General features: G+C 37.5%; 1 protein-coding gene across 4 annotated transcripts in view; it reads left to right on the top strand.

The window, feature by feature from the left end:
• Nucleotides 1-24834, top strand: part of TBC1D15 (TBC1 domain family, member 15) — a 74791-nt gene that overhangs the window by 14121 nt on the left and 35836 nt on the right. For 2 of the 4 annotated variants that reach the window (XM_010840939.1, XM_010840941.1), the window contains exons 1-5: nt 5769-5920; nt 8359-8457; nt 9002-9076; nt 13954-14092; nt 19053-19263. In XM_010840939.1, coding sequence (XP_010839241.1) covers nt 5873-5920; nt 8359-8457; nt 9002-9076; nt 13954-14092; nt 19053-19263 — 572 coding nt within the window. In that variant the 5' untranslated portion in view covers nt 5769-5872. Of the gene's footprint in view, nt 1-5768; nt 5921-8358; nt 8458-9001; nt 9077-13953; nt 14093-19052; nt 19264-24834 lie in introns of those variants that run through there. The other 2 variants (XM_010840940.1, XM_010840942.1) reach the window with 2 other exon arrangements.

Here is a 24834-nt window from a genome sequence, read left to right on the forward strand (position 1 = left end):
TTTTTTTTTTTTTTTTTTTAATTTAGTTATGGCTGTGCTGGGTCTTTGTTGCACTGGGTCTTCCTCCAAGGAGGAAGGAGGAAAACTTTGGGAAGTGATGGATATGTTTGTGACTTGATGGGGATAGTCTCCTGGGTATATACTTAGACACAACTTACCAAGATGTATGTGTTAAATATGTATAGCTTCTTATATGTCAGTCATTCCTCAATAAAGTGATTTTATTTATTTATTTATTTTTATTTTATTTTATTTTTTAACTTTACAATATTGTATTGGTTTTGCCATATATCAACGTGACCGCCACAGGTATACACGTGTTCCCCATCCTGAACCCTCCTCCCTCCCAATAAAGTGATTTTAAAAAAAGCATTGCTCCATTGTTTTCGATCTCCATTGTTTCTTAAAAGGAATCTTCTATAATCACTATGCTTAATTTTTTTTTCCCCTCTGGCTCATTAAGATTTTCTGTGTGTTACTGATTTTGCATAATTTGATTGGTCGTAGTTTAGTCACTAAGTTGTTTCCAACTGTTGTGATCCCGTGAACTGTAGCCTGTCAAGCTCCTCTGTCCATGAGATTCTCCAGGCAAGAATACTGGAGTGGATTGCCATTTCCTTCTCCAGAGGATCTTCCTGACCCAGGAATCGAACCCAGGTCTCCTGCATTGCAGGCAGATGATTTACCAACTGAGCTATGAGGGAAGCTCATAATACATTGTAATTTGATTAATACACTGTAGTTTGATTACAGTGTGCCTTTAAATGGTTTTCTTTGATTCTTGCTTTCATTTTGGAGTTCATTGGTATGTATATCTATGGGTTTACAGTCTTAGTCAAATTTGAATAAACTTTTGCAATTATTTTATCTAAAAAGGTTTTTTTTGTTTCTTTTCTCAGTCAACTCTTTCAGGTACATCGGTTATGTTAATACATACACTAGATCAGTTGAAATTTCCCTCCAGCTCATTGATGCTTTGTTCACTTTTTTTCTCAGCCCCCTCCCCTTTTGTGTTTTGTTTTATATAGTTATTGCTGTAACTTCAAGTTCATTATTCTTCTAAAATATTTAATCTGCCAATACCCCATTAAGTGTATTTTTTATCTCAGAGTTTGTATTTTTCATCTCTAGAAGTTCGTTTGGATCTGTTATATTTTTGATGTCTTAGCAAGTTGTAACTTGTTTCGAGTGTCCTGAACAATAGAGAATTTAGTTATAATAATGTTTTAATGTCTTTCCCTGTGTTATTAATTGTGTCATATTTAATTGGTTGATTTTCCCCCTTATTGTGAGTCATATCTTTCTGATTGTTTTTTTTGGTACCAGATGCCAAAATCTATCTGGTAGTTGTTTTTTTTTTTTTAGCCAAATGTCAATGTTGTGAATTTTATATATATATATAATTTTTTTTTTCCCTGTAAAATATTCTTGAGTTTTACCCTAGAAGACACTCACTTGTGTGGAAACGATTTGATGCCTTTGGGACTTGCTTTTAAGCCTTGTGAGATGTGGTCAGCACAGCTTTTGCTTTCTTGAAGTATAGTTGATTTACAGTGTTGTGTTAGTTTGCAGTGTACAGCAAAGGGATTCATTTATATGTATATTTTCACATTCTTCCCATTATGGTTTATTGAAGGATATTGAATATGTTTCCCTGTGCTATACAGTAGGGCCTTGTTTTTGTCAGTACAGCATTTCATGTAAGACCAACAGTGCCCACTGATGAGGCAAGACTGTTCTGAGCATCTACCTAGTGCCCTGTGATTTGTTAGTTTTCCTGCACTGATGAGGGGCTTCCCGGGTGGTCAAATGGTAAAGAATCTGCCTGCAGTGCAGAAGACCTGGGTTTGATGCCTGGGTTGGGAAGATCCCCTGGAGAAGGAAATGGCAACCTGCTCCAGTATTCGTGCATGGAGAATTCCATGGACAGAGGAGCTGGTGGGCTACAGTCCATGGAGTCACAAAGAGTTAATACCAGAACAGTGTTCACACATGCTAAGCCTTAAATTGATTGTCTTTTCCATTATGTACTCTTTGGACAAATAAAACTTGTCCGAGCAGACATGAGTCTCAATCCCGGAATAATGGAAATTGTTGTTTTTGTTCAGTTCCCAGGTTATGTCCGACTCTTTGTGACCCATGGATGCCAGGCTTCTCTGGCCTTCATTATCTCTTGGAGTTTGCTGAAATTCATGTCCATTGATTGAGTCAGTGATGCTATCTAACCATCTCATCCTCTGCCACCCTCTTCTCCTTTTGCTTCCTGTGTTTCCCAGCATCAGGGTCCTTTCCAGTGAGTCCGCTCTTCTCATCAGGTGGCCAAAGTAGAGTAATAGAAGAACTTTGATCAAATCACTTCTGGGACTTTCCTGGCGGTCCAGTGGTTGGTCTCTGTGCTTCCACTGTGGGCGACATGGGTGTGGTCCCTGGTCACGGAACTGGGATCCTGCATGCTGCATGACCAAAAAAAAAAAAAATTACTCCTTGCCTTTTTTTTCCCTCAATTGCAAAGTGGGAATGATAACATGTATCTAATGGAATTGTGAGGATCAAATGTGGTAATGTAGAAATGCTTTGTAAAGTAAGGAATAGTAAAAGTATTACATGGCCAATAATAGCATTTGAACTTTTCTTTTTATTTTACATTAGAAATTATTAACAAAACCAGAGTAAGGAAATTGGAACCATGTTTTACTAAAAGTATTGAACATTACCTTAGATGAAATTCCTGGTATCATAATTGTTCCCTGTTACAAAATAATTTTTCATATCAAACAAGCTTAGAGATAGCTTTTCAGATATTAACCATTACAATTGGTAAATGGAGGAAGCAGAATGTCCTGTGGCAGTCTCATCCTCCTCAGGAATCAATTCACTGTGGAGTTTAATGAAGAAATATCATCTTTCATGCTGTTGTCAGTGGAGAAGGCAATGGCAACCTACTCCAGTGTTCTTGCCTGGAGAGTCCCAGGGACAGAGGAGCCTAGTGGGCTGCCATCTGTGGGGTCGCACAGAGTCGGACATGACTGAAGCGATTTAGCAGCTGTTGTCAGAGGATCAAATTCTTTTTTTGGCTTCACTACACAACTTGCAGATCTCAGTTCCCCAAACAGAGGTTGAACCCAGGCCCCTGTGGTAAAAGGGTGGGGTCCTAACCGCTGGACTGCCAGGGAATTCCCTAAGATCAAATTCTTAATTGGATTTTAGTTTCTGTATTTTGAACTGTTCAAGTAGTTGATACAACTGTGTTTTATTATATGTATGTACCCATAAACTGTGGTGATGAACATATATATGCTGTGAATAGAAAATAAGTAAAATCATGCCCTCAAAAAAAGTAGAGTAAAGGGTTATCATATTAAAACAAATGATTCAAACTAAGGTGCTATACAAGGGGCTAAACTTCTCTTGTGAAATGTTTAGGCCTTCAGATGAGGGAGAAATGAAGGGTTTTTGTTTAAGGCCAAACTGTTAAATAGTTAGCTGTTCCATTGATCTATAAATTAAAGGCATTTAAAAATCGTTGTTAGGTAATTCCCTGGTGGTTCAGTGATTAGGACTGTGTGCTTTCACTACTGAGGGCCTGGCTTCACTTTCTGGTCAGGGAACTAAGATTCCACAAGCTGAGAAGTGCAGCCAAAAAAACCTGTTTTTTTGTTTTGTTTTTAGTCCTTGAAGCAGCATTATTTTCTGCATCTAAGCAATTTCAGAAACCATCTTCTAAGGAAGCTATGTAGGATTTTTCTGGTAGATTCTTGAGGCAGTATTCATTGAGATTTAATGAGTGAAGGTGCCAGGAAATCTGAAATCCACTTCTTTCTTTGATATAAAGTCACTTAACAGCTTTGTGTCTCAGTTAATTCTTTAAAAATGGAGGTAATAAGATTAAATATTATATTTGAAGTAAATTATGTACTAATGTAATGATTATTTATGTTTGTATGCCTTTGAGTCTAATAAGACTTAATGAAGTTTAGTGGGCATGAAGGTAAATTTACAAATTTTATTCCTTCTGCACAATTAATTTGTATTGGTTAACATCATACTTTTCAAATCAGAAAGCTGAACATAACTGCTTTCTAAAGACAGTACAAGTCAGGGTTTAGAATTGTCAAATTTTGGACATGTAATTTGTCCCTCAGAAAGTGCTAAAAAGTTAAGAACATGAGATGGGTACAGATTTGACTTTTTTGGTGAGGTGCCTGGTGCTTTAGTATTTTTAAAATATTTTCCCAACTGAATTACTTAGGAAACAACTTTTTCTTAAATGAAAAAGAGTAAGGCTACACTTCATTGACATGCGTATGGGAAAGAAAGAGCCACTTGATGTGCTTCAGTTAGGGGACACGTTGCATGTGATTCTTTAGGGCTCATTTATTTCACTGAAGTTCCAGAATCTCTTTAGTGTTAATAGTACCACAGAATTTAAGAAGCAATATAACACTATTTTTGCACTTTGAAATATTCAAACAAGTCCAGCATTAACATAGAAAGTTACAGTTTCTCTTTCAACCTTTCTCTGTTCCATTCTCTTTTCAGAAGTAGCCTTTGCTAACATTAAAGTGTGTCCTTCCAGAGCTTGTTGTCTGTTATTTTACACAAATAAGAGTGGATACAACTGAAGTGACTTAGCGCACATAGCACACACAGAGACACTTTTAAAAAATATAAATGTCATTATCTTATATATAATTGGGAGTTCTTTCCATGTATGCCTGTTTAATCTGCCTCTCAACTTCTGAGTACTGTTCTCCGAAGAATGAATATTGCAGATTGATAATTTCTTTTTGTGGTCATTTAGGTTCATACTTTCCTTTTCCTCCTTTCAGCCCTACCACCCACCATGTTATAAATAATAGTATTGTGAATATTCTTATGCATATCTTTGTGTACATCTGTGAGTAAATCTGTATGCTTTAAAATGTAATTTTTCATTTCTATACAAACAGTACAGACTTGTCTCCCACCACGCCTTAACTCAGGCTGTCCCTAGTCTTTGCCTTCTGCTTAATGCTAGTCTGGTGTTTAACAGCTGTTTCATTGAAGGCCATCTAAGATTTTTGAGATCAGAACTTCTCTTGTGATCTTGATTACTGAAAGGACTCTTTCTTGACTTGATGTAAGTCTGTATCAGAAGCGATTAACATAACAGGAGAAGTAATAAATTAATGTGGGAACTTTATAGTGCAGTGGCTAAGAGAACGGTTCTCTGGTGTCAGACTGCCTGGGTTTCAGACTCTGCACCACTCCTTAACCACTCCTTACTATATGTATCTTCAACCTTAGGCAAGTTATTTAACCTCTTTCAGATTTCTCAGCCCATAAATGCTCTCCTCATCCTAATGATATAGTTATAATAATACAGAACCTATGATTATTGTAAGGGTTAAGCTATAACATGGAATTGTTGGCTCATTAATGTCCCATAAATGTCCTCTGGGGAGTGATAATGGTGAGCTTTGTTGCTCGTCCTGCATTCTTGGTCCCTATGCTATTCAGTCACCCAAAGCCAGACATTCTGGAGTGTGAAGTCGAGTGAGCCTTAGGAAGCACTGATGTTAATAAAGCTAGTGGATGCAATGATTTCCAGTGTGTGTGTTAGTTGCTCAGCAGTGTCCACCTCTTTGTGACCCCATGGACTGTAGCCCGCCAAGCTCCTCTGTCTATGGAATTCTCTAAGCAAGAATACTGGAGTGGGTTGCTGTTCCCTTCTCCAGGGGATCTTCCCAACCCAGGGGTCAAACCTGGCTCTCTTGTATTGCAGGCAGATTCTTTACCGTCTGAGCCACCACGGAAGACCAGTAGAATTCCAGTAGAGCTGTTCTAAACCCTAAAGCATGATGCCTTTAGGCATCAACGTGTTGCGGTCAGTATGTCAGCAAATCTGGAAGACCTGTCAGTGGCCACAGGATTGGAAAAGGTCAATCCTCATCCCAGTTCCCAACAAGGGTAGTACTAAAGAATGTGCTAATCATTGGACAGTTGCCTTTATCTCCCATGCTAGTACGGTCATGCTTAAAATCTTACATGCTTAGCTTCAGCATTATGTGAACCAAGAACTTCCAGATGTCCAAGCTGGGTTTAGAAAAGGAAGAGGAACCAGAGATCAAATTGCCAACATTCGCTGGATTATAGAGAAGGCAAGGGAATTCCAGAAAGATATCTACCTCTGTTTCACTGACTACGCTAAAGCCCTTGACTGTGTGGCTCATAACAAACTGTGGAAAGCTCTTAAAGAGATGGGAATACCAGACCATCTTACCTGTCTCCTGAGAAACCTGTATGTGGGTCAAGAAGCAACCGTTAAAACCGTGTGTGGAACAACTGTTTAGTTCAAGATTGAGAAAGGAGTACGGCAGGGCTGCCTGCTGTCACCCTGTTTAACCTATACACTGAGCACATCATGAGAAATGCCAGGCTGGATGAGCTAAAGCTGGAATCAAGACAGGCGGGAGAAACATCAGCAACCTCAGATACGCGGATGATACCACTCTAATGGCAGAAAGCGAAGATCAACTAAAGAGCCTCTTGATGATGGTGAAGGAGGAGAGTGAAGAGCCGGCTTAAAACTAAATATTAAAAAAACTAAGATCATGGCATGTGGCCCACATTACTTCATGGTAAATAGAAGGGGAAAGGTGAAAGTAGTGACAGATTTCCTCTTGGGCTCCAGAATCACTGCGCCAGTGACTGCAGCCATGAAATCTGAAGACGACTGCTTCTTGGCAGGAAAACTGACAAACCTAGACCGTGTGTTGAAAGCAGAGATACTACTCTGTGACACATGTCCGGATAATCGTGACTGTGGTCTTCCCAGTGCTCGAGTATGGTTGTAAGAGCTGGACTGTAAAGGCAGAACACCAAAGAATTGATGCCTTCGGATGTGGTGCTGGAAATGACTCCTGAAAGTCCCTTGGATAGCAAGGAGATCACACCAGTCAGTCTTAAGGGAGATCAGCTCTGAAAACTTGTTGGAAGGACCAGTGCTGAAGCTGGAATTTCAGTATTTTGGTCATCTGATGCGAATAGCCGGCTCATTAGAAAAGTCCCTGAGACTGGGAAAAATTGAGGACAGAAGGAGAAGAGGGTGTCAGAGGATGAGATGGCTGGATGGCATCACCAATGCAATGGACATAAACTTGGGCAAACATCGTTAGATGGTGTGGGACAGGGAGTCCTGGCGTGCTGCAGTCCATGGGTTTGCAAAGAATCCGACACAACAGGGTGGCTGAATAACAACAACAAATGCTATTTTGAATAGTGTGATTGTGTTGATAAAAGGTCTACATAAATAGAAAGTAGACTGTATTCCAAACTTATGTCAAAATTACTTAGGTCTGGGAGTGACTATTTTATTTTCCTTTTACTTATTTTCATAATGAAAAGTAATTTCTAATGGTTTGAAATGGGTCCCAGAAATAGAATCTTACTATATCAGATAATGCTTTTAGCAAATAAGATTTAACTTTATAAACATTTCAATTTACGTAGGAATTAATTTAAGTCTCCCCTGTATTCCTGTAGGACATTGTACTGGGACCATGTCTTGTGTGCTTAGTCGCTCAGTCGTGTCCAACTCTTTGCGACCCCATGGACTGTAGCCAACCAGTCTCCTCTGTCCATGGGGATTCTCCAGGCAAGAATACTGGAGTGTGTTGCCCTGCCCTCCTCCAGGTCGTCTTCCCAACCCAGGGATCAGACCCAGGTCTCCTGCATTGTGGGCGGATTCTTGACTGACTGAGCACCAGGGAAGCCTCTCATAGCCTTACACTTACCTTTTTATATGCTTTTACATATAGAGGCACTCAGCAAGTGTTTATGAACTTAAACTAGTTCTGATCATCCCAAGAAGGCCTCATTATTGCTTTTTAATATTCCCATATTATTCCATGAATTTCTGGGCCATTGTGCTATAAAAAGCACACCAAAATAAACTTACAGTAAAAACATATGCTGTTATAGAAATAGAAATCATTAATTTCCTATTATATTTCATATTCTTATTTTTAATATTTTCTGGTTGAACCCAATATTTTGCTTAATGTTTGTTAAAAATATTTATGTGAAATTTGCATATAGTGTCACATAACAATTAGCCTGACATCTTTGTCGAAGGAGAAGATCAAGATTGTGATTACATATCACCAGCCTTGCATGTGTAACAAAGCAAATTCCTTTCTAGTTTATGTTTGAAGTGTTTTTAAGTCTCAGTAATATTTTTCAGATAATACACTTTTATATGAAATAATCAAAAACTTGATTCAGGCATTATAGAAAAACATCTCAAATATTTTAAGAAAAATTTTGAAACCATACTGCATAAAAATGGTTTGATTAATCTTATTTTTGCTATTTCAGATCATATATGAACAGGAAGGGGTCTATATTCACTCATCTTTGGGAAAGACCAATGACCAGGACAGCTTGATTTCAGGAATATTACGTGTTTTAGAAAAGGTATGTTTCTAGTAAATGGCTTTATTTAACAATTGTTTAAATAAATTTTTTAAAATAATTGTTTAATAATTTGGACATTATCAGGAAGTTTGAATTTCACATGTAACATAAAATTATATAATTGACAGTGGTTGTAAATTTGACATCAAGGTGATGTTAGAAATAAAATTCTTCAGATAAGTCAGTAAAATGGCGTGGAATATTTTTAAATTTAGTAAAAGTTACAGTAGTGTAATTTTTTATAATGAAAATCGGAATTTAGAAATCTGCATATTGTTTGTTGTCAAATAGTGATTGTTTACATATGGTATGGATATTAAGGTGCTAATAAATTTAAGAGGTTAAAAATTGATTTTGGGGCCTTCCCTGGTAGTCCAGTAGTTAAGAATCTGAGCTTCCACTGCAGAGAGCGTGGGTTCAATTCCTGGTCAGGGAACTGAGGTCCTGCATGCCTTGTAGTGCAGCCCCCCAGGGAATTAACTATCGGTGACTGAAAAATAAGATATTGCTGAAGAGTAAATATGGTTAATAATTTTTTTCCTAGGATGCTGAAGTAATAGTGGACTGGAGACCATTGGATGATGCATTAGATTCTTCTAGTATTCTCTATGCTGGCAAGGTATTTAAGGAAGAAATATCTGACTAAAGGAATGACATTTTTAAATAAAAGCTTTATTAAGATATAATTCATGTACCGTAAAGTTCACTGTTTTAAAGGACATAATTCAGTTTCTTTAGTATATTTACAGAATTGTATAACCTCACCAATAACCAACTTTAAAACATTTCTATTCCAAAAAAAGCAGTCACCTCTCATTCCCACTTAACTCCAGTACTCTTCACTCATTAATTTACTGTCTGTCTCTGAGGATTTGCTTATTGTGGACATTTTATCTGAATGGAATCATATAACGTAGTTTTTTGTGACTGGCTGCTTTCACATAGCATACTGTTTTCAAGGTTCATCCATGTTCTAGCACCTGTCTGTTCTTTCCTTTCTTTCCTTTTTGCTGAATAATACTGCGTTTATGGATATGTGCCATATTTTGTTTATTCGTTCATCAGTTGATAGCACCCCACTCCAGTAGTCTTGCCTGGAAAATCCCATGGATAGAGGAGCCTGGTAGGCTGCAGTCCATGGGGTTGCTAAGAGTCAGACACGACTGAGCAACTTCACTTTCACTTTTCACTTTCGTGCATTGGAGAAGGAAATGGCAGGCCACACCAGTGTTCTTGCCTAGAGAATCCCAGAGACGGGGGAGCCTGATGGGCTGCTATCTATGGGGTCGCACAGAGTTGGACATGACTGAAGCGACTTAGCAGCAGCAGCAGCAGCAGTTGATGAACATTGGGGTTGTTTCCATCTTCAGGCTAATATAAATAATGCTACTGTGCATGATCAGGTTCAAATTTCTGTGTGGACATATTTTCCTTGAAAACCTAGGAACGGGATAGTTGGATTAGTTTATGTTTACTGTGTCTAACGTGTTGAGTTCTCGCTATGGAAGGGGTTTAGCTCTGTCTTATCTCTTAACTCACCTTGAAACTATGGCTCAGTTGTGTACATTTCTTCTCAAAGTATTAATCACATAGGCGATCTAATTTTATCTTCTTAAAGACATTTCTTGCAGAATTTTCTTCCAAGTTCCTTCTGAACTGGCTGCTCTCTTGGTTTGCTGTGCAGCAGTTATCCTGGGGGTTCCTTTTGCCTCTCTCCCACAGTTTAATCCCTGTTTCCTGTCTCCTGTGCTGTCTTCTCTTTTGGTTTACTCTCTAGTTTTGGTGCACCTCCAGTGCTTCCTCAGAAAAAGCATGTATGAGACCAAAAACATCTCTATTTTCAGACTTTTTTTATCCTTCTGTGAACATTTGGGTTGAGCTATCAATTCTGAATTGATGACTGGCTGGCATAGAATTATAATTTGAAAAGAAATTACCCCCATATTTTTGGAAGTTACTATCTTTACATTTCTCTTATTTCCTTTATTGATGTTAAGTCTAATGTATTTGAATCCTGATCCTTGCTATATTTTTTTCCTGTTCAGAAGTTTTAGAATTACCTTTTTGTTGGTAGTATTCTAGATGTCCTGGAAATGTGCCCTTGTGGTCCTTTTTATCCTCTGTGTGGATGCTTGATAGGCCTTTTTAATGTGAAAACTTCTATCTTTTAGTTTTTAGAAAATGTTCTTGAATTGTTTTAGTGGTGGTTTCTTCTTCCTGTCCATTTTCTACTTTGATTCTTTCTGGAACCCTCTACATGTTTTATATCGGTCCTATAGTATTTTAATTGCTGCTGTGTCGCTTCAGTCATGTCCGACTCTGTGCGACCCCATGGACTGCAGCCTACCAGGCTTCTCCATCCCTGGGATTCTCCAGGCAAGAACACTGGAGTGGGTTGCCATTTCCTTCTCCAATGCATGAAAGTGGAAAGTGAAAGTGAAGTCGCTCAGTTGTGTCTGACTCTTAGCGACCCCATGGACTGCACCCTACCAGGCTCCTCCATCCATGGGATTTTCCGGGCAACAGTACTGGAGTGGGGTGCCATTGCCTTCTCCAGTATTTTAATACTTTACTATTTTCTAATTCTTTGTATATGTGTATGTTATTTTCTAGGAAATTTCTTTAGTCTTATGTTTCAGTTCTTCTGGAATCATTTTCATCTTTGCTGTTTTTTAAATTTTGAATGCATCTTGTTCAGTTCAGTCGCTCAGTCGTGTCCAACTCTTTGTGATCCCATGAATCGCAGCACACCAAGCCTCCCTATCCATCACCAACTCCCAGAGTTTACCCAAACTCATGTGCATCAAGTTGGTGATGCCATCCAGCCATCTCATCCTCTGTCGTCCCCTTCTCCTCCTGCCCCCTATCCCTCTCAGCATCAGGGTCTTTTCTAATGAGTCAAATCTTCGCATGAGGTGGCCAAAGTATTGGAGTTTCCACTTCAGCATCAGTCCTTCCAATGAACACCCAGGACTGATCTCCTTTAGAATGGACTGGTTGGATCTCCTTGCAGTCCAAGGGACTCTCAAGAGTCTTCTCCAACAACACAGTTCAAAAGTGTCAATTCTTCGGTGCTCAGCTTTCTTTGTCCCCTTTCCCCCCTTTAAAAGAAAAATTGTATCCTGTTTTTCATGGATGCTATTCATCCATGATTCCCTTGTATCTGAGGAATTTAAGGATAATTTTTTAGATGTTTTCATTTCTGTATATAGTCCACTTTCTCTAATTCACTATCTTTCCCCCTGTTTCATTTAGACTTTTATCATTTATGTAGACACTTGCCTTTGTTTGGTGATGGTTGTATTGTGGTGCTAATAAACAGCACATACGAAAAACTGATCATACTCTCAGTGTATAGATAGGTTTGTTGATAGTTGGGACTCAGGGTGACCTGGCTAGGCTGTTGCCTTGGGGAATCCCTGATGTTGAAACCTGGGTCTTTTTTCTTGGACTGGTCATGTGTCAGAGAAGAGTACAGATTTCTGCCTCAAGAGGGAAAACTGGATTCTACTGTTCTGGGAACTGATTGGAGGAAGAGAGCTGGGAGTCTTGCCACTCATTTCATGAACTTTTGATTCATTGTCCTGTTTTCAGTTATTATCTCTTTGCTCAGTGTCCTTGGTTGCTTGTAATCCAGAGAGAATCTGCTTTACCTTTTCCAGTGACTAAACCTCCAGCCTTCTGGACTCGTGTTAGTAGTCCTTTTTTCAGCTTGACCTTTATCCTAGTTTCCATAAGTACGTGATTCACCAGGTCCAAGCCTGCGGGTGGGGTTGGATTCTGTAAATGCTGTTTAGCTTTCCTCTTTAGTAGTAGTGATGGTGGTAAAGGTTGCATTTTTTAAATTGGGCAAACAAGGAGGACTCCCTGAGAAGTGACATTTGTGGAAGGACTCTGAGGAAAAAGCACTCCACTTTATAATTTCATTCATTCAGTTTTTTTCTGCCCTATTCTTCAGTCTGTTTCTATTTCTTTATAATATATTCCTGTTCCTATAAAATCTTTTTTCCATTTTTGAATAGAATTACACTAGTAATCCATATTGTAAAAATTCAAATAATAGAAGGTTGAAGTCCTCCTTGACTAGAACCCCATCCCTCACGTGTTTACTGTGTATCTTTCCAGACTTATCAGTACACATTTCCTGCCTTATCTGTGTAGCTGTGTATATGCATTCATTCGTCCATTGTCCCTGGTTTTCTCTAGTGTGTTTCTCATTGTGTGTGTTCCATGCAGTTGTTAACGCTGCATACGTTGTTTCAGGATTTCCTTTTATTTACTTTTACATATTGAACATAAATACACATGAACAGATATCAATCTTTAAACTTCTGCATAGCATTTTATTGGCTACCCCTAGTTTATTTACTTTTTCATTGATGGCTAATAAGATATGTTCAGCTTTTCACTTTTACAAGCAATGTTATGATGAGGATTCTTATATCTGCCTCTTTGTATACATGTGTATTTCTTAATGTAGATAAAATTATTGTGAAATATGCGTATTTTAAATTTTAATAAATATGACTCAGTTTTCATTTCAGTCAGTACTGATTATCCCTGTTATCAACAGTGGGAGATAGCGTTTCCTCACACTGTCTTCTATTTTTTAATTGAAGGGTGCATAAAAGCTGAAATTCATCTTGCTTCTCTTTATTTCTGAAGTTGGACATCTTTATTTGTCACTTCATGTTTTCTTCTTTGATTTGCTTGTTCATGCCATTTCCTTTTCTCTTTCTGATATTTGTTGATTTCTAAGTACATTGGTAGGGGTTATTTTTATATTCTGCATGTTTTCCTGTCATCTTCTATGTATTTTAGAAAGATTTCACAAGTTTTGCTAATCGTCAACTTATGTGTAGTATCTTTTGTTGACTAGAAGTTAAATTTTTTGATTTAGTCAAATTATTAATGTTGCGTTTTAGACTTGTTTTTTTTTTTTTTTTTTAGGTTTTTGGTTGTTTTTTTGTTTTAGTCTCTTTTAAAAGAAAGTTCTTTAGGACTAAACATGTAGATATGTTATTTGTAGCTTTTAGGTTATTTTGATTAAGAGAAATATAGCAGCCAATGATGATGACTTCCATAAGTGGCTGCTGTTGGCTGTTTTCCTCAAATAACTTTCCTCCAGAAGTCTGGAGGTTTGGAGTTCTTTGCAGTGTTTTTCTTGCTTTTTCTCTATGGTTGTAAGGTGGCTGTTACATTTTTACCAACATAGCTGCATTGAAAGCAGGAAGTATCAAAGCATTCCCAAGGCCTACTGTTGTCTTAGCTTGTATTTCACTGATAACTCTGTCTGTAGGAGAGTCTGGACACGCTTTTCTTTTTTTGTTAACTTGAACAAGGGAGAAAGGGTAGGAAACAGTGTTCAGTTTTGCCATCAGTGATGTCTGCCACAACCTACAAACTTAATTTATATAGAAGCTGAGAAGACATTATTGATTGAAATGAAATTCTAGTCTTAGTCCCTAAATATTTTATATGTTATAATTATTTTAGGACTCCAGCTCAGTTGTAGAATGGACCCAGGCCCCCAAAGAAAGAGCTCATCGAGTCGCGGAACATCTGAACAGTTACGAAGCAGAGTGGGACATGGTTAATACAGTGTCATTTAAAAAGAAGCCACATACTAATGGAGGTATGATTTCAGTCTTTTGAAATCTTAAACTGATTTGCTACAGTATAAACAAAAGTGCAAAGAAAATGGTTTCATGCCTCTTAGAGGAAGGAGGATTTGCTGCTTTGATTAATATGTATAACTCTTACGTTTTTATTCCTTTATCATCTTTTTGTTGCCTTGGTTGTGACTTCATAAAGTACTTGTTCTGTTTAAGTTATTGATGGCATAAAATAGTAGCACTTTAAAAATTGCTTTGGTTGTCTCTCATGTATATTTTTCATAAATCCTGTAGAATTAAAAAAAAGTCATGTTATTTCATCCTTAAAGCACCAGGGGGAGATGGAGGATACTGCTACAGCATGTTGTTCTAATTTCAGTGTTTACTGGGATCATCACAGCTCGTTGCAGTCTCCCCTTTATATATATGTTCAGTGATTATTCTCCTTTATATATAAATTTATGTTTGCTGTGTGGTGACTGTCTGCATGTAGATAACAAGAAAGAGCCAAGCCAGCAGTCTGGTAGAACACATACGTATACTATCCCAGATACAAGCTCGCTAGCCTGTCTGTGATGTGGCCAACTTACTGGAGGTCTCTTTAAAAAATACTAAACACTCTAAATTAGAGTTATATTTTTTTTGTTTTGATTTCTTTGTATTTTATAACTAATAGGATATTTGATCTTTTAATGATTTTGGTCTGAATTTAGGATTTATCGGCATTTACCATAGTCAAAAAGGCTAGCCAAAGTTTACTAGAATATGTATTGCTATGTTTAATATATGTATTGCTATGTTAATATAAGTAAAATTGATTTTCATGTATGGCCTGGGGAATCATTCTCATATACACTTTGTACTATATCATTTCTTGAGAACAGTAGCAATTAAGAAATAAATAGTAAATCACAAACTTTTTTTTAACAATCAGCTCATGCATATATTAGGCAAACAAAAAATAGCAGTTCACATAAACCAACCCTGAAGGTCTAATCTAGAGAAGTTAAAAATCCCTCACATGCTAAATATACTAAAATCCTGTGGTTTTCTTCTCATAACATTTTTACATTGTTCTGATAAGAACCTTCCCTGTAGAATAGGAATGCCAAAAAAAAGCATATATGCATGCATGGTGGTTTAGTTACTAAGGCGTGTCCTGCTCTCGTGACCCCATGGACTGTAGGCTGCCAGGCTCTCTGTCCATGGGATTCTTCAGACAAGAATATTAGAGTGGGTTGCCATTTTCTTCTCCAGGGGATCCTCCCAACCCAGGGATCAAACCCACTTCTCTTACATCTTCTGCATTGGCAGGCAGGTTCTTCACCACTAACGCCATGGGAAGCCTATGAGCTAGGGCTAGCTTTCTCTTATAGAAATACAGTGGTCCAAATGAGTGGGTTGAAACCTCAAGAAAGAGCTTTGAAAAGAAAACCACTGAATTTTAGTATATTTAGCATTTGAGAGATTTTTAACTTCTCTAGATCAGACCTTCAGAATTGGTTTATGTGAATTGCTATTTTTCACTGCCTAATATTATTGCTAAATCCTTGAAAATGAAAAAAGTTACAGAAATGAGCAAAATGAGTGAATTTTCAGAATTTCAAAAAGGAAGCATTACATGTTTGAGAAAAGTATCTGACAGTAAACATCTTTTTAGATTAATGGTTTTTAACTTTGGCTGTGCATTGAAATCACATGGGGAAGTTAAGCTGTTAAAAAAACTACCAGTTGGGACTTCGCTGGTGGTTCAGTGGTTGGAAGCCTCCGTGCTCCCACTGCAGGACACAGGTTTGATCCCTGGTTGGGGAACTAAGGTCCTGCATCCTGCATGCTGTGCTGCATGGCAAAAAACAAAAATCAAAAAAGTACCAGTGCTTGGGTTTCATGCAGCAAATTAAATCATCCTCTGGAGATGGAGCCCAGGCACCTGTATTTCTCAGAAGTTCTGGTGATTTTAGTGTTCAGAGTTGATAATGTCTGTGTAACTGCGTACTGCATAGCTTAGCAAGAAACAGACATAAATGCTGCTTGTGTATCTTGGCACTGTATGATGGCTTGTAAAGAGCCTTTATTTAGTAATTGTTAAAAGTTAAGGACACGTTTTCTTTTTCTCTATTCTCTCCACTACTTAAAAAATTTTATGATAGCAGTAAGAAATATATTGCACCGTGTGGCCCAGTGTGCAAACACATGTACATATTTAACAGCACAAGGAGTTAATGAAGTACATGTGTTCCATTTCTTCCCATTCCATCTCAGCTTATCCTCGGCTTAACCTCATCCAGTCATGTTTCATAAAAACTGCTTCTTAAGACATTTTCTGATCTTAATGTTTCAGAATTAAAAATTAGGCCATTAAATTTTTGTTCGTTTTTGAAAAGCAGTTTTTCAAATAAAAATTTTAACTTTATTATTATAACCTTCACATTTTTTACTTTTTTGGTGTGATTTACAGAGGAAAAGTTGGGGCAAACCTTAAAAAAGTTGACTATTGAAAACTTTTTTTAAGTTTATATTTCTTAGGAAATATACTGCTAAGTCTTTGTTTTTATGTTCTAGATCAGATGCTTTGAAAATACATCTTTCCAGAACAACAGACTGCCATGATGTTCTGGAAACCTATTCAAGTAAAATGTCATGACCTTCATGTTAATTGTGTTTAAGACATACGGAGACTTACTATTTTATTCACTTTTCTGCTGTTGTAGCCAGTTTGTTGTCAGTGTGTTGGAGGTATTTTTTACATGTATTTGGTAACATGATAAGTTCATCAGAACTAATTAGTTTTATTTACCTTTCTCTAAGGAGAAAGAAGGAAATTTGGGGTTAACTCGGGTTCTGTTAGTTTTCTTCTGTGACATTTTCTAGTTCTGGCTAGCTTGTGTTGGTAGACCAGATTGCACATTACTTTTCTGTTGACTTGTTACTAGGTTGTTATTCTCTTTAACACAGCACTGGGCATATAGCTGTGAATGGAATTAAAACTTACACTCTAGTAAAGGGACTTCCAGAATTGACTTGTAATGTTTCTCTCATCGTTTATCAGAGCTTTAAGTGAGGAAATGTGTGAGGCATTTTCTGTTGTATTTAGTATGAGATGTGTTTCTCTTCCATTAACAAGAGAAAATCTGTGTAAAATTTTTACTTTGGGAATATGCACAAACTTCTGATAGTTCGTATAGTCTGCATATATTATTTAATATTCTTCATATGATATTCTTGCATTACTTTGGATTAAATACTTTTTGTGTAATTTAAGAACTTAATTTAAAAATTGTATCTAGTTTCTCACTGTTGTTTTGCTGTGAAAATATTTTTGTCTTTGTAGATAATCTAGTAGTATGAATTCTTTATAGGTAGTCGAGATACATTCATATGTAGGTGACACATGTTGGAATTCTAGAATTGTTCTCACTTTGCTGTTTGTTTGTAATGGTGTTATGAGCCCTGTAATACAAATTCCAGTGAAACATGATGTGTAGTCATAGTACTAAATCTGTTATCAGCCTTGGATATAGTTCACCATCTGAACAGGAAGTCGGCAGGTCACTGCGTAGATAAGTTACTTTAGCCTTTCTGGACTTTCTTTCAAGTGATACTTGTTAAAGGTATCACTTGACCACATGTCCGTGAAAGAGTGATGGTGTCTGCATTCCCTGCAAGTAGAGGTTTCTGTAAGGTGTAGATTCCTCTGGGTCAGTTGAGGAGATCTTTTTGGAGGTGATGGAGCTGTAATGTTCCTGACTGTATAGGAAGGTGACATACATTCAGGTCAGTACCGACTGATCTACCCTTTGATTAAGTTCTGTAAGCAAATATTATCTATGTGGTTTATCTTTGTGGAATTAATAGTGTTGGGACAGAATTAGTGACGATTTTCAATAACAGGACAGTATGACACTTCTTATGAAATAACATTCAAGAAAGGGTTTTTTAAGATTTCAGAATCTTTCCTGCTTAAGGTCCGAGTTAAAATGTTAAAATGACATTTTTAGATAAGAAATTAATTATAAGTATTGGATAGCACTTTTTCGTTTGTTCTTTACATTTTTATTTAAATAGATAATCTTTAAATTGATTATGATATTATTCACAAACCTAGGATTTTAAGTCTCTCTAAAGAGCCCAAATACTAGGAAATGCTTTATTTTACATAGCTATAGTTTGACTTGAACTGAGGTCTTAATTTAGTAAAAGGTTGATTTTAGCAGTGATATTCAATGTATTCATTCTTTTTGAAGCATTCACAACTTGATTACCTTTTTATCCTCAATTTCCCACTGTTATGTGGGTTTTTGCAAATGTTAGTCTGTGTATTCACTCCAGTGTTACTTTTTATATTGGCGTACTTTTACCTTCACTCAGTGTAGTCTGCTAAAAATAATTGCAAAAGGATGTGAGGAATAAAGGTTGGTTTTTGTTTTAAATGCATTTTGTTTTAAACGCACTGTTGAAGTGCATCGTTTGATTTGTTTTTGAGGGAAGTGGAGAGGATGAATATTTATTATTTGCTCTGTACTTGACACCATAGTAGTTAGTTGACAAGTATTTTCTTTTTAATTCTTAGAATAACATTGGGAGGTAAGTATAATTATCTCCATTATACAGATGAAGAAACTAAGGCTCAGAGAGATTCAATTATTTGCCCCAAATAATTCAGTTAGTAAGATGGTGGTGTTGCAGTTTGAATCCAGCCTACCTGCTTCTAAAGCCACTATCATTTTGGGACAAAGCTGATATTTTAAATAAGGATAGCATTTTTTTCAAATTTGTATGCAGTAAGATAATTATTTTAAAGACTGTTCTTTAAAGAAAATGTTTGTTGCCATTTCTAATACAGGTGGAAGACATGGTAATATGAATGCTGCAGTCATTCCCTAGGTTCAGCAAATTTCTGTTAGGCAGTTGTGAAGAGTGCTGTCAGTACCTGTTAAAAAGGTGAAAAAAAATATTTTGCCCCACTTTCTTGTTTTTAAGATGCTCCAAGTCATAGAAATGGGAAAAGCAAATGGTCATTCCTGTTCAGTTTGACAGACCTGAAATCAATCAAGCAAAACAAAGAGGGTATGGGCTGGTCATATTTGGTATTCTGTCTAAAGGATGACGTCGTTCTCCCTGCCCTGCACTTTCATCAAGGAGACAGCAAACTGCTGATTGACTCTCTTGAAAAATACGTGGCATTGTGTGAGTAAGTATCCAACTGCTTCCTGCTTCCTGGAACTGGGTTGTTGTGTTGGTCCCGGGCAAGCTGTTCTCACCTGTGTTGGGCATCAGTGACCCGTGCGCACGTTAGGGGACAGGCAGCTTGGCTCTTTCTGGGGTGCTGACTGTTTTGGATGAGTGAATAACATTTTGCCAGTTCAGTAATTTGGGTCTGCAGTGTATCACCTTATTACTGCTTTAAAGAAAAAAATGGTCCCGTATTTTTAATACACATTTAAATGAATGATGATACATCACTAGTTAAGGGGTTATATATTTACCAATTTTACCTTTTACGTAGTTTCTCTTTAAGAGTTTCGTGTGTAATGTTACAGATTTAAGTCAGGCAAATTTAAGGCCTTTATAAAATTATTCTAAGTGTGGAAGTTAGGGCGTTCTCACTTTCCAAAAGTCTTGTGTCTGAATTTATTTATGCAGGTGTGTGTGTGCACACATAGTTTTTCTGGCTGTCACTCTCCACAAATACATTTGTGATACCTACTATGTTCTGAGCACTGTGCTGGTTGTTTGATATTTAGAATCTAAGTGAACAAAACAGGCACGTTCCTGGATATCTGCGAGTTTATGGTCTAGTGAAGGTGGCTGATAAGTAAATAGCAGTAAAAGCCCAGAACTAAGGTGGAGGAAGTCCAAGGAAGGGAGGAACGGTACTTCAGATGGGGAGTTGGGTAGGTATCAGGGAAGACTTTGTGGAGGAGGTAATGTTTAGGTTGAAACCTGACAAATGAGTGAGCATTAGCATGAAAGGGAAGGCGATACTTAGAGCAGAGATGTTTTAGATGGAGAGAAGAACATACAACATGCTGTAATCATGGAACAGGGTGTAGTCAGTATCACAGGTCTGCATAGTGGGGGAAGGGAGGACACCAGATTTAAAGATGAGGTCAGAGAACTGAGTACAGGCCATAGAGTGAAGGATCTTGTCAGGCATGTTAGCAGCTTGTTGCAGTCATCTAGAGGGGTTAATGGTGGCATGAACTAGGAGAACGATAGGAAAGAAGTATTGGAGGTATATTTAGTGTTAGAGTTTGCGATTGATTGGATATGTGGAGGTGAAAGAAGGGAGAAGTTGAGATTTTTAGTTTGGGAAGCTGTAAGGGTGATTGTTAACTTTATTAATGCCCTCACTTTCATAGAGAAACATCATGCCTAAATGTAGATTATATAAAGCTAGGAGTGATCCAGAAGCTGAGAGATACTGTTTTCGGCATGGAGTTCTCCTCTCTTGCATGTTGACCACCTCTGGCTGGCACTGGGCATGCTGATGAGTACCTGTAACCATGAGAAAAGTCAAATCTGGTTGGTGGAATGTGGTCTTGAACTGAGAAACTGTGAATAGGCTACCACCCATGAGGTTAAGTGGATTTCAGAAGGAGCATGGTCATAACTGGGGCAGAAGGCTTGGTTGGCTCTTTGGGGGTTTTAGCATCATAGCAAGCTCCTTTCGCTCACTGTTGGGATATAACTGTTAAGAGTGAGGTGAGCTGAGACTGTTGATTGACGCATACTCCCTACAGTGAAGTGGTAGTCCCTCCCTATCCTAGTAAGATCGTATTTTGGAGAACTGGGCTTAGTTTTAAACACTGTGTTTAAATATATTAGACTAACTATACTACGTGGAAAAGATGACTAGTATAATGAGAGGGATCAAAATGATATCATGAAAAACACTAGAAGGATGTGGGGATTTAACTTAAAGAAGAAGAGTTTAATGCTGTACCATTAAATAAAACCCAAGCTTCTTACTGTGCTCAGTGACCTGCCGTATCTTAGCTCTGTTTATTTCTTAAACCTCATTTCATGCTATTCTCTTCTGTATTCTAGTCACATGGTTTTCTCTCAGTTCCTGAAAGGCCCTAAACTCTTTCTTAAGTCCTGTATGTATGTGTTTCTTTTGCTTAGATTCTTCTTCTCTTTTTCTTATCTCTGAGGTCTGTTTAATGTCACTTCTTCAGAGGGGCTTTTTTGGATCTTAATCTCCTGTTTAATGTAGGTTCCCACTCCCGTGCCTTTTTGCTTTCTCATTCCTTTGTTTGCTTCCTTCATGGCCCTTAACAGAATGAAATACTTTTGTCTGATTACTTCTGTTATATTCTACTCTAGATACAAGCCCTTAAAGGGAGGGATTGTATCTATCTTATTTACATTTTCTCCTGAATTCCTAACCAGAGTGCCTGGCATGTAGTATTTGTGCAGTAAATCTTAGTTGCATGAATAAATGGCAAGATACTTACCAGTTCTACAAATAATTTTGAAAGCATTGTTAAATAAACTGGACTCCAAAGATAAATAGATAAATTAGAAGGGAATAGCTCCAAAATAGAAATTAGAAGAAAATAGCTTAAGAGATGGATGAGTTCAAGGACAGACTCAACAATCACTTAGGTGCTTAAAAGAAAATATGTACCTTAAATATGTGTTCCTGATGTTTTAATGAAGGTTGTAAGTGAAACTATGTTTCCTTCTCTGTATTTGTAAACAAGAGAGAAGTAATACAAGAATCAGATAGATGGCGATAAAAATATCATTATTGGTGAGGCTTGGATATGTAGCCTCATAATAATTCAGCCCAAAACAATCATTGTTGAATTCATCCAGCTACCACTTTTGGGCAATCACAGTTCTCCCTAGTGAGGGCAGACCACTTATGACATGAATGAGAGCAGGCTAGAAGCCACTTTCTCCCTTGGCAGGTGGATCCAAGAGGTAAAGAGAGCCTGGAAGGGGCTATGCCACCCGTGCACCTTCCTCTTTTCTGACCTCAGCAGTTAGATATGTCTTTATTAGATGTGTGTGCATCCACCTGGAAACAAGAAGCCATGGGAATGGTGTTCCCCTCTTTTTTTCATTCAACAGGTATTTTGTTGTTGTTGTTGAGGACCCACCATGTCCTAGACGTCGTACTAAGTGGTGGAAAGGAGCACTTAGTCAAAGAGATAAGACCTCTGTCTTCACGGAGTTTGTATTGTTTGCAGGAAAGACAAACATTGCTTATACAAATAAATGTAAAATTTCAGCTGTTAAAGTGCTATGAATTAGAAATTTAGCACAATGAAATATAGCATATAATAGGGCAATATGTAAGTTTGTGTGTGTGTGTGTGTGTGTTACTAGTAAAGCTCTGAGAGAGAATGAGATTAACTAAGGAGAGGATAAAATGGGACAGAATGAGCTTAAGTGATTAATTAGAGCCTTTAATGACCTGGTCAAAGGGAAGACCCTAGCAGAGGAGTCTGACTCCCTACACTTTGTTTTCTCTCTGCCCACCAGGGTTTATCACATTTATGGTCAACCAAAGATGTGACTGTTTCTAGGGGAGGAGATAGCAGTGTAAAGTGAGTCCTTTAAAAGCTACATCCCTAATACCAGCCACTTCTCTATTGTGTATTCTCCTGTGACACTGGGGACCAGTTTATTCTTTGCCCCTGAATAGCCTGAAATGTACATCAAAAATTTTATCCTCAAGGCCCCTCTGTATTCCAGGCAGAAAATAAGCACCCCTTAATCTTTTTCCCGTCATAAATTGTACCCAATTACATTGTGTCATGTAGGTTACCAGAGATTGTATGCCGAGTCCAGGTGGTAGGATATTAGAAATTCCAGATAAACAGTCACCAGTATAAAAATAAGTCACAAATTTGTATAAGCTATCTCCTATTATCAAATTCTTAGGGAGATACTAAAGGTTCTTGTTTTTTATGTTCACAACTTAGGATCCAAATAAATGGAATTTCCAACTAAGTCCAAAGAAATGAAAATTCCCAACTATCCCCCATTTTTTACTTTATTAGGTTTCATTTCCTGTCTGTGGAGCAGTTATCCTAAGCAAAATGGTGTTTTCAGAGTCATGTTCCTATGGTCACAAATTGTAGAGACCAGAAGAAGGAGAGTAGGCCAGGAAAAGCTTGGTTTCAGCAGCTTTACTGAGATCCTGGCTGCTGTGTTGCCAGGTCATCCTTCTTATCTTCTGAGTTCAAAACATCAGTAGAGGTAGAATCAGACTACGTTATCTTTTTTCTCTGATTAACGTACATTAAGGAATGTGGCTTATATCTTTGGCTGTGATGTCTTCCTAATACTCCCTGAAATGAATTAAGGGCCTTAACCATACAGGTGAAAGGAAATTGCGAATTTGCTAGTGAGACAAAGGCTGGGGCAGCTATGCACGTTTCCTTCTTTCAGTTTTAGCAAGTGGATCAGTCAGCACAAAGTAGGCCAGCTTCTTGAGACTTAACTAGTTTCTCAACTAGTTTTCTTAACTACTGGGAAAAACAAATTGTCTTATTCGTTGATGTTCTGTACTGTTTGACTTATCAACATTTAAAACATCGTATTTAGTGGGATCAAAGAATGAGCCACAGACACATTCTTGTTATTTTTCTGGAACCAAGTTGGTTGCTAGGATGTCAGTGAAGGTTATTGGTTCTGTTAAAATTATTTTATATATTAGGCCATTTAAAAATTAATACATAAATATCCAAACAGTGAAATATTTCCTTAAAAAGCCAAATTGGTTGTATCATAACACCAGCCATTTACGAGATTAGGTTCTTGACCCTTATATATTCTCTTTGTGAGATATATTTATGTGTGTTGTGTGTGTGTATTCGTACATACATATGTACACATTTGTTCAGTTGCTGTTGTGTCCGACTGTTGGTGACCCCATGGACTGTAGCCCACCAGTCTCCTCTGTCCATGGGATTTCTCAGGGAAGAATACTGGAGTGGGTTGCCATTTCCTTCTCCAGGGGATCTTCTTCACCCAAGGATTGAACTGCGCCTTCTGCATTAGCAGGAATATTCTTTACCACTGAGCCCTCAGAGAAGCCTATATAGAAATTATATAAATAGGATTAAACTATACAGTTTTGCTGTAAATATTCTGTACCTTTTAACTAACCTTTTCTCCTTTGTATCTTTTGCAACATTATTATTTATTTAGCTTTCCATATTGATATCAGTAGCAATATAAAATAGTTACTGTTCCATCTCAGTGTGCAAACATTCTTCAGCTGTTGTAATTTCTGAATTCTGAAGTCTTTGAGAGAGGCTCACTCTAAAGTACTTCTGAATTTTCAGTAATTATGCATCTATAGTTAGGATGTTAGACAGTGGTTTTCTTTACGTCCTTTAGTAGGATCTAATAGAATTGCTGATGTTAGCATCATTAAAAGTTCTATCTTACTGCTGCAGTGAGGTTTTGAAAGTCTTGAATAACGTTGTTATGAGTGAGCAACTTCCCAGAATCTATAATACCCCAGAATATGTAAATATAATAATTACTCTTTCCAGATTCATTCAGTATGGTAATCTGTCAGGTGGAAATGGGACAGTGTTCTGGAATGCTAGGCCTCCTTCTGGTGAACTCTGCAGTTGTTTAACAGCATATCACCTGTCCTCTTGCTGATGTGCTTGAAAAAAACGCTTTGTTGATTTCTTTAGGGGCAAACAAGTATAACGTGACTTCCTCTAGCCCCTCACCACAGAGAATTAGTTATTAAAAAAATAAAAGAAATTCTTCCTTTTATAAAGGT

Source organism: Bison bison, unplaced genomic scaffold (genome assembly GCF_000754665.1).
Source record: "Bison bison bison isolate TAMUID 2011002044 unplaced genomic scaffold, Bison_UMD1.0 scf7180017864151, whole genome shotgun sequence".
Classification (NCBI taxonomy): Eukaryota; Metazoa; Chordata; class Mammalia; order Artiodactyla; family Bovidae; genus Bison; species Bison bison.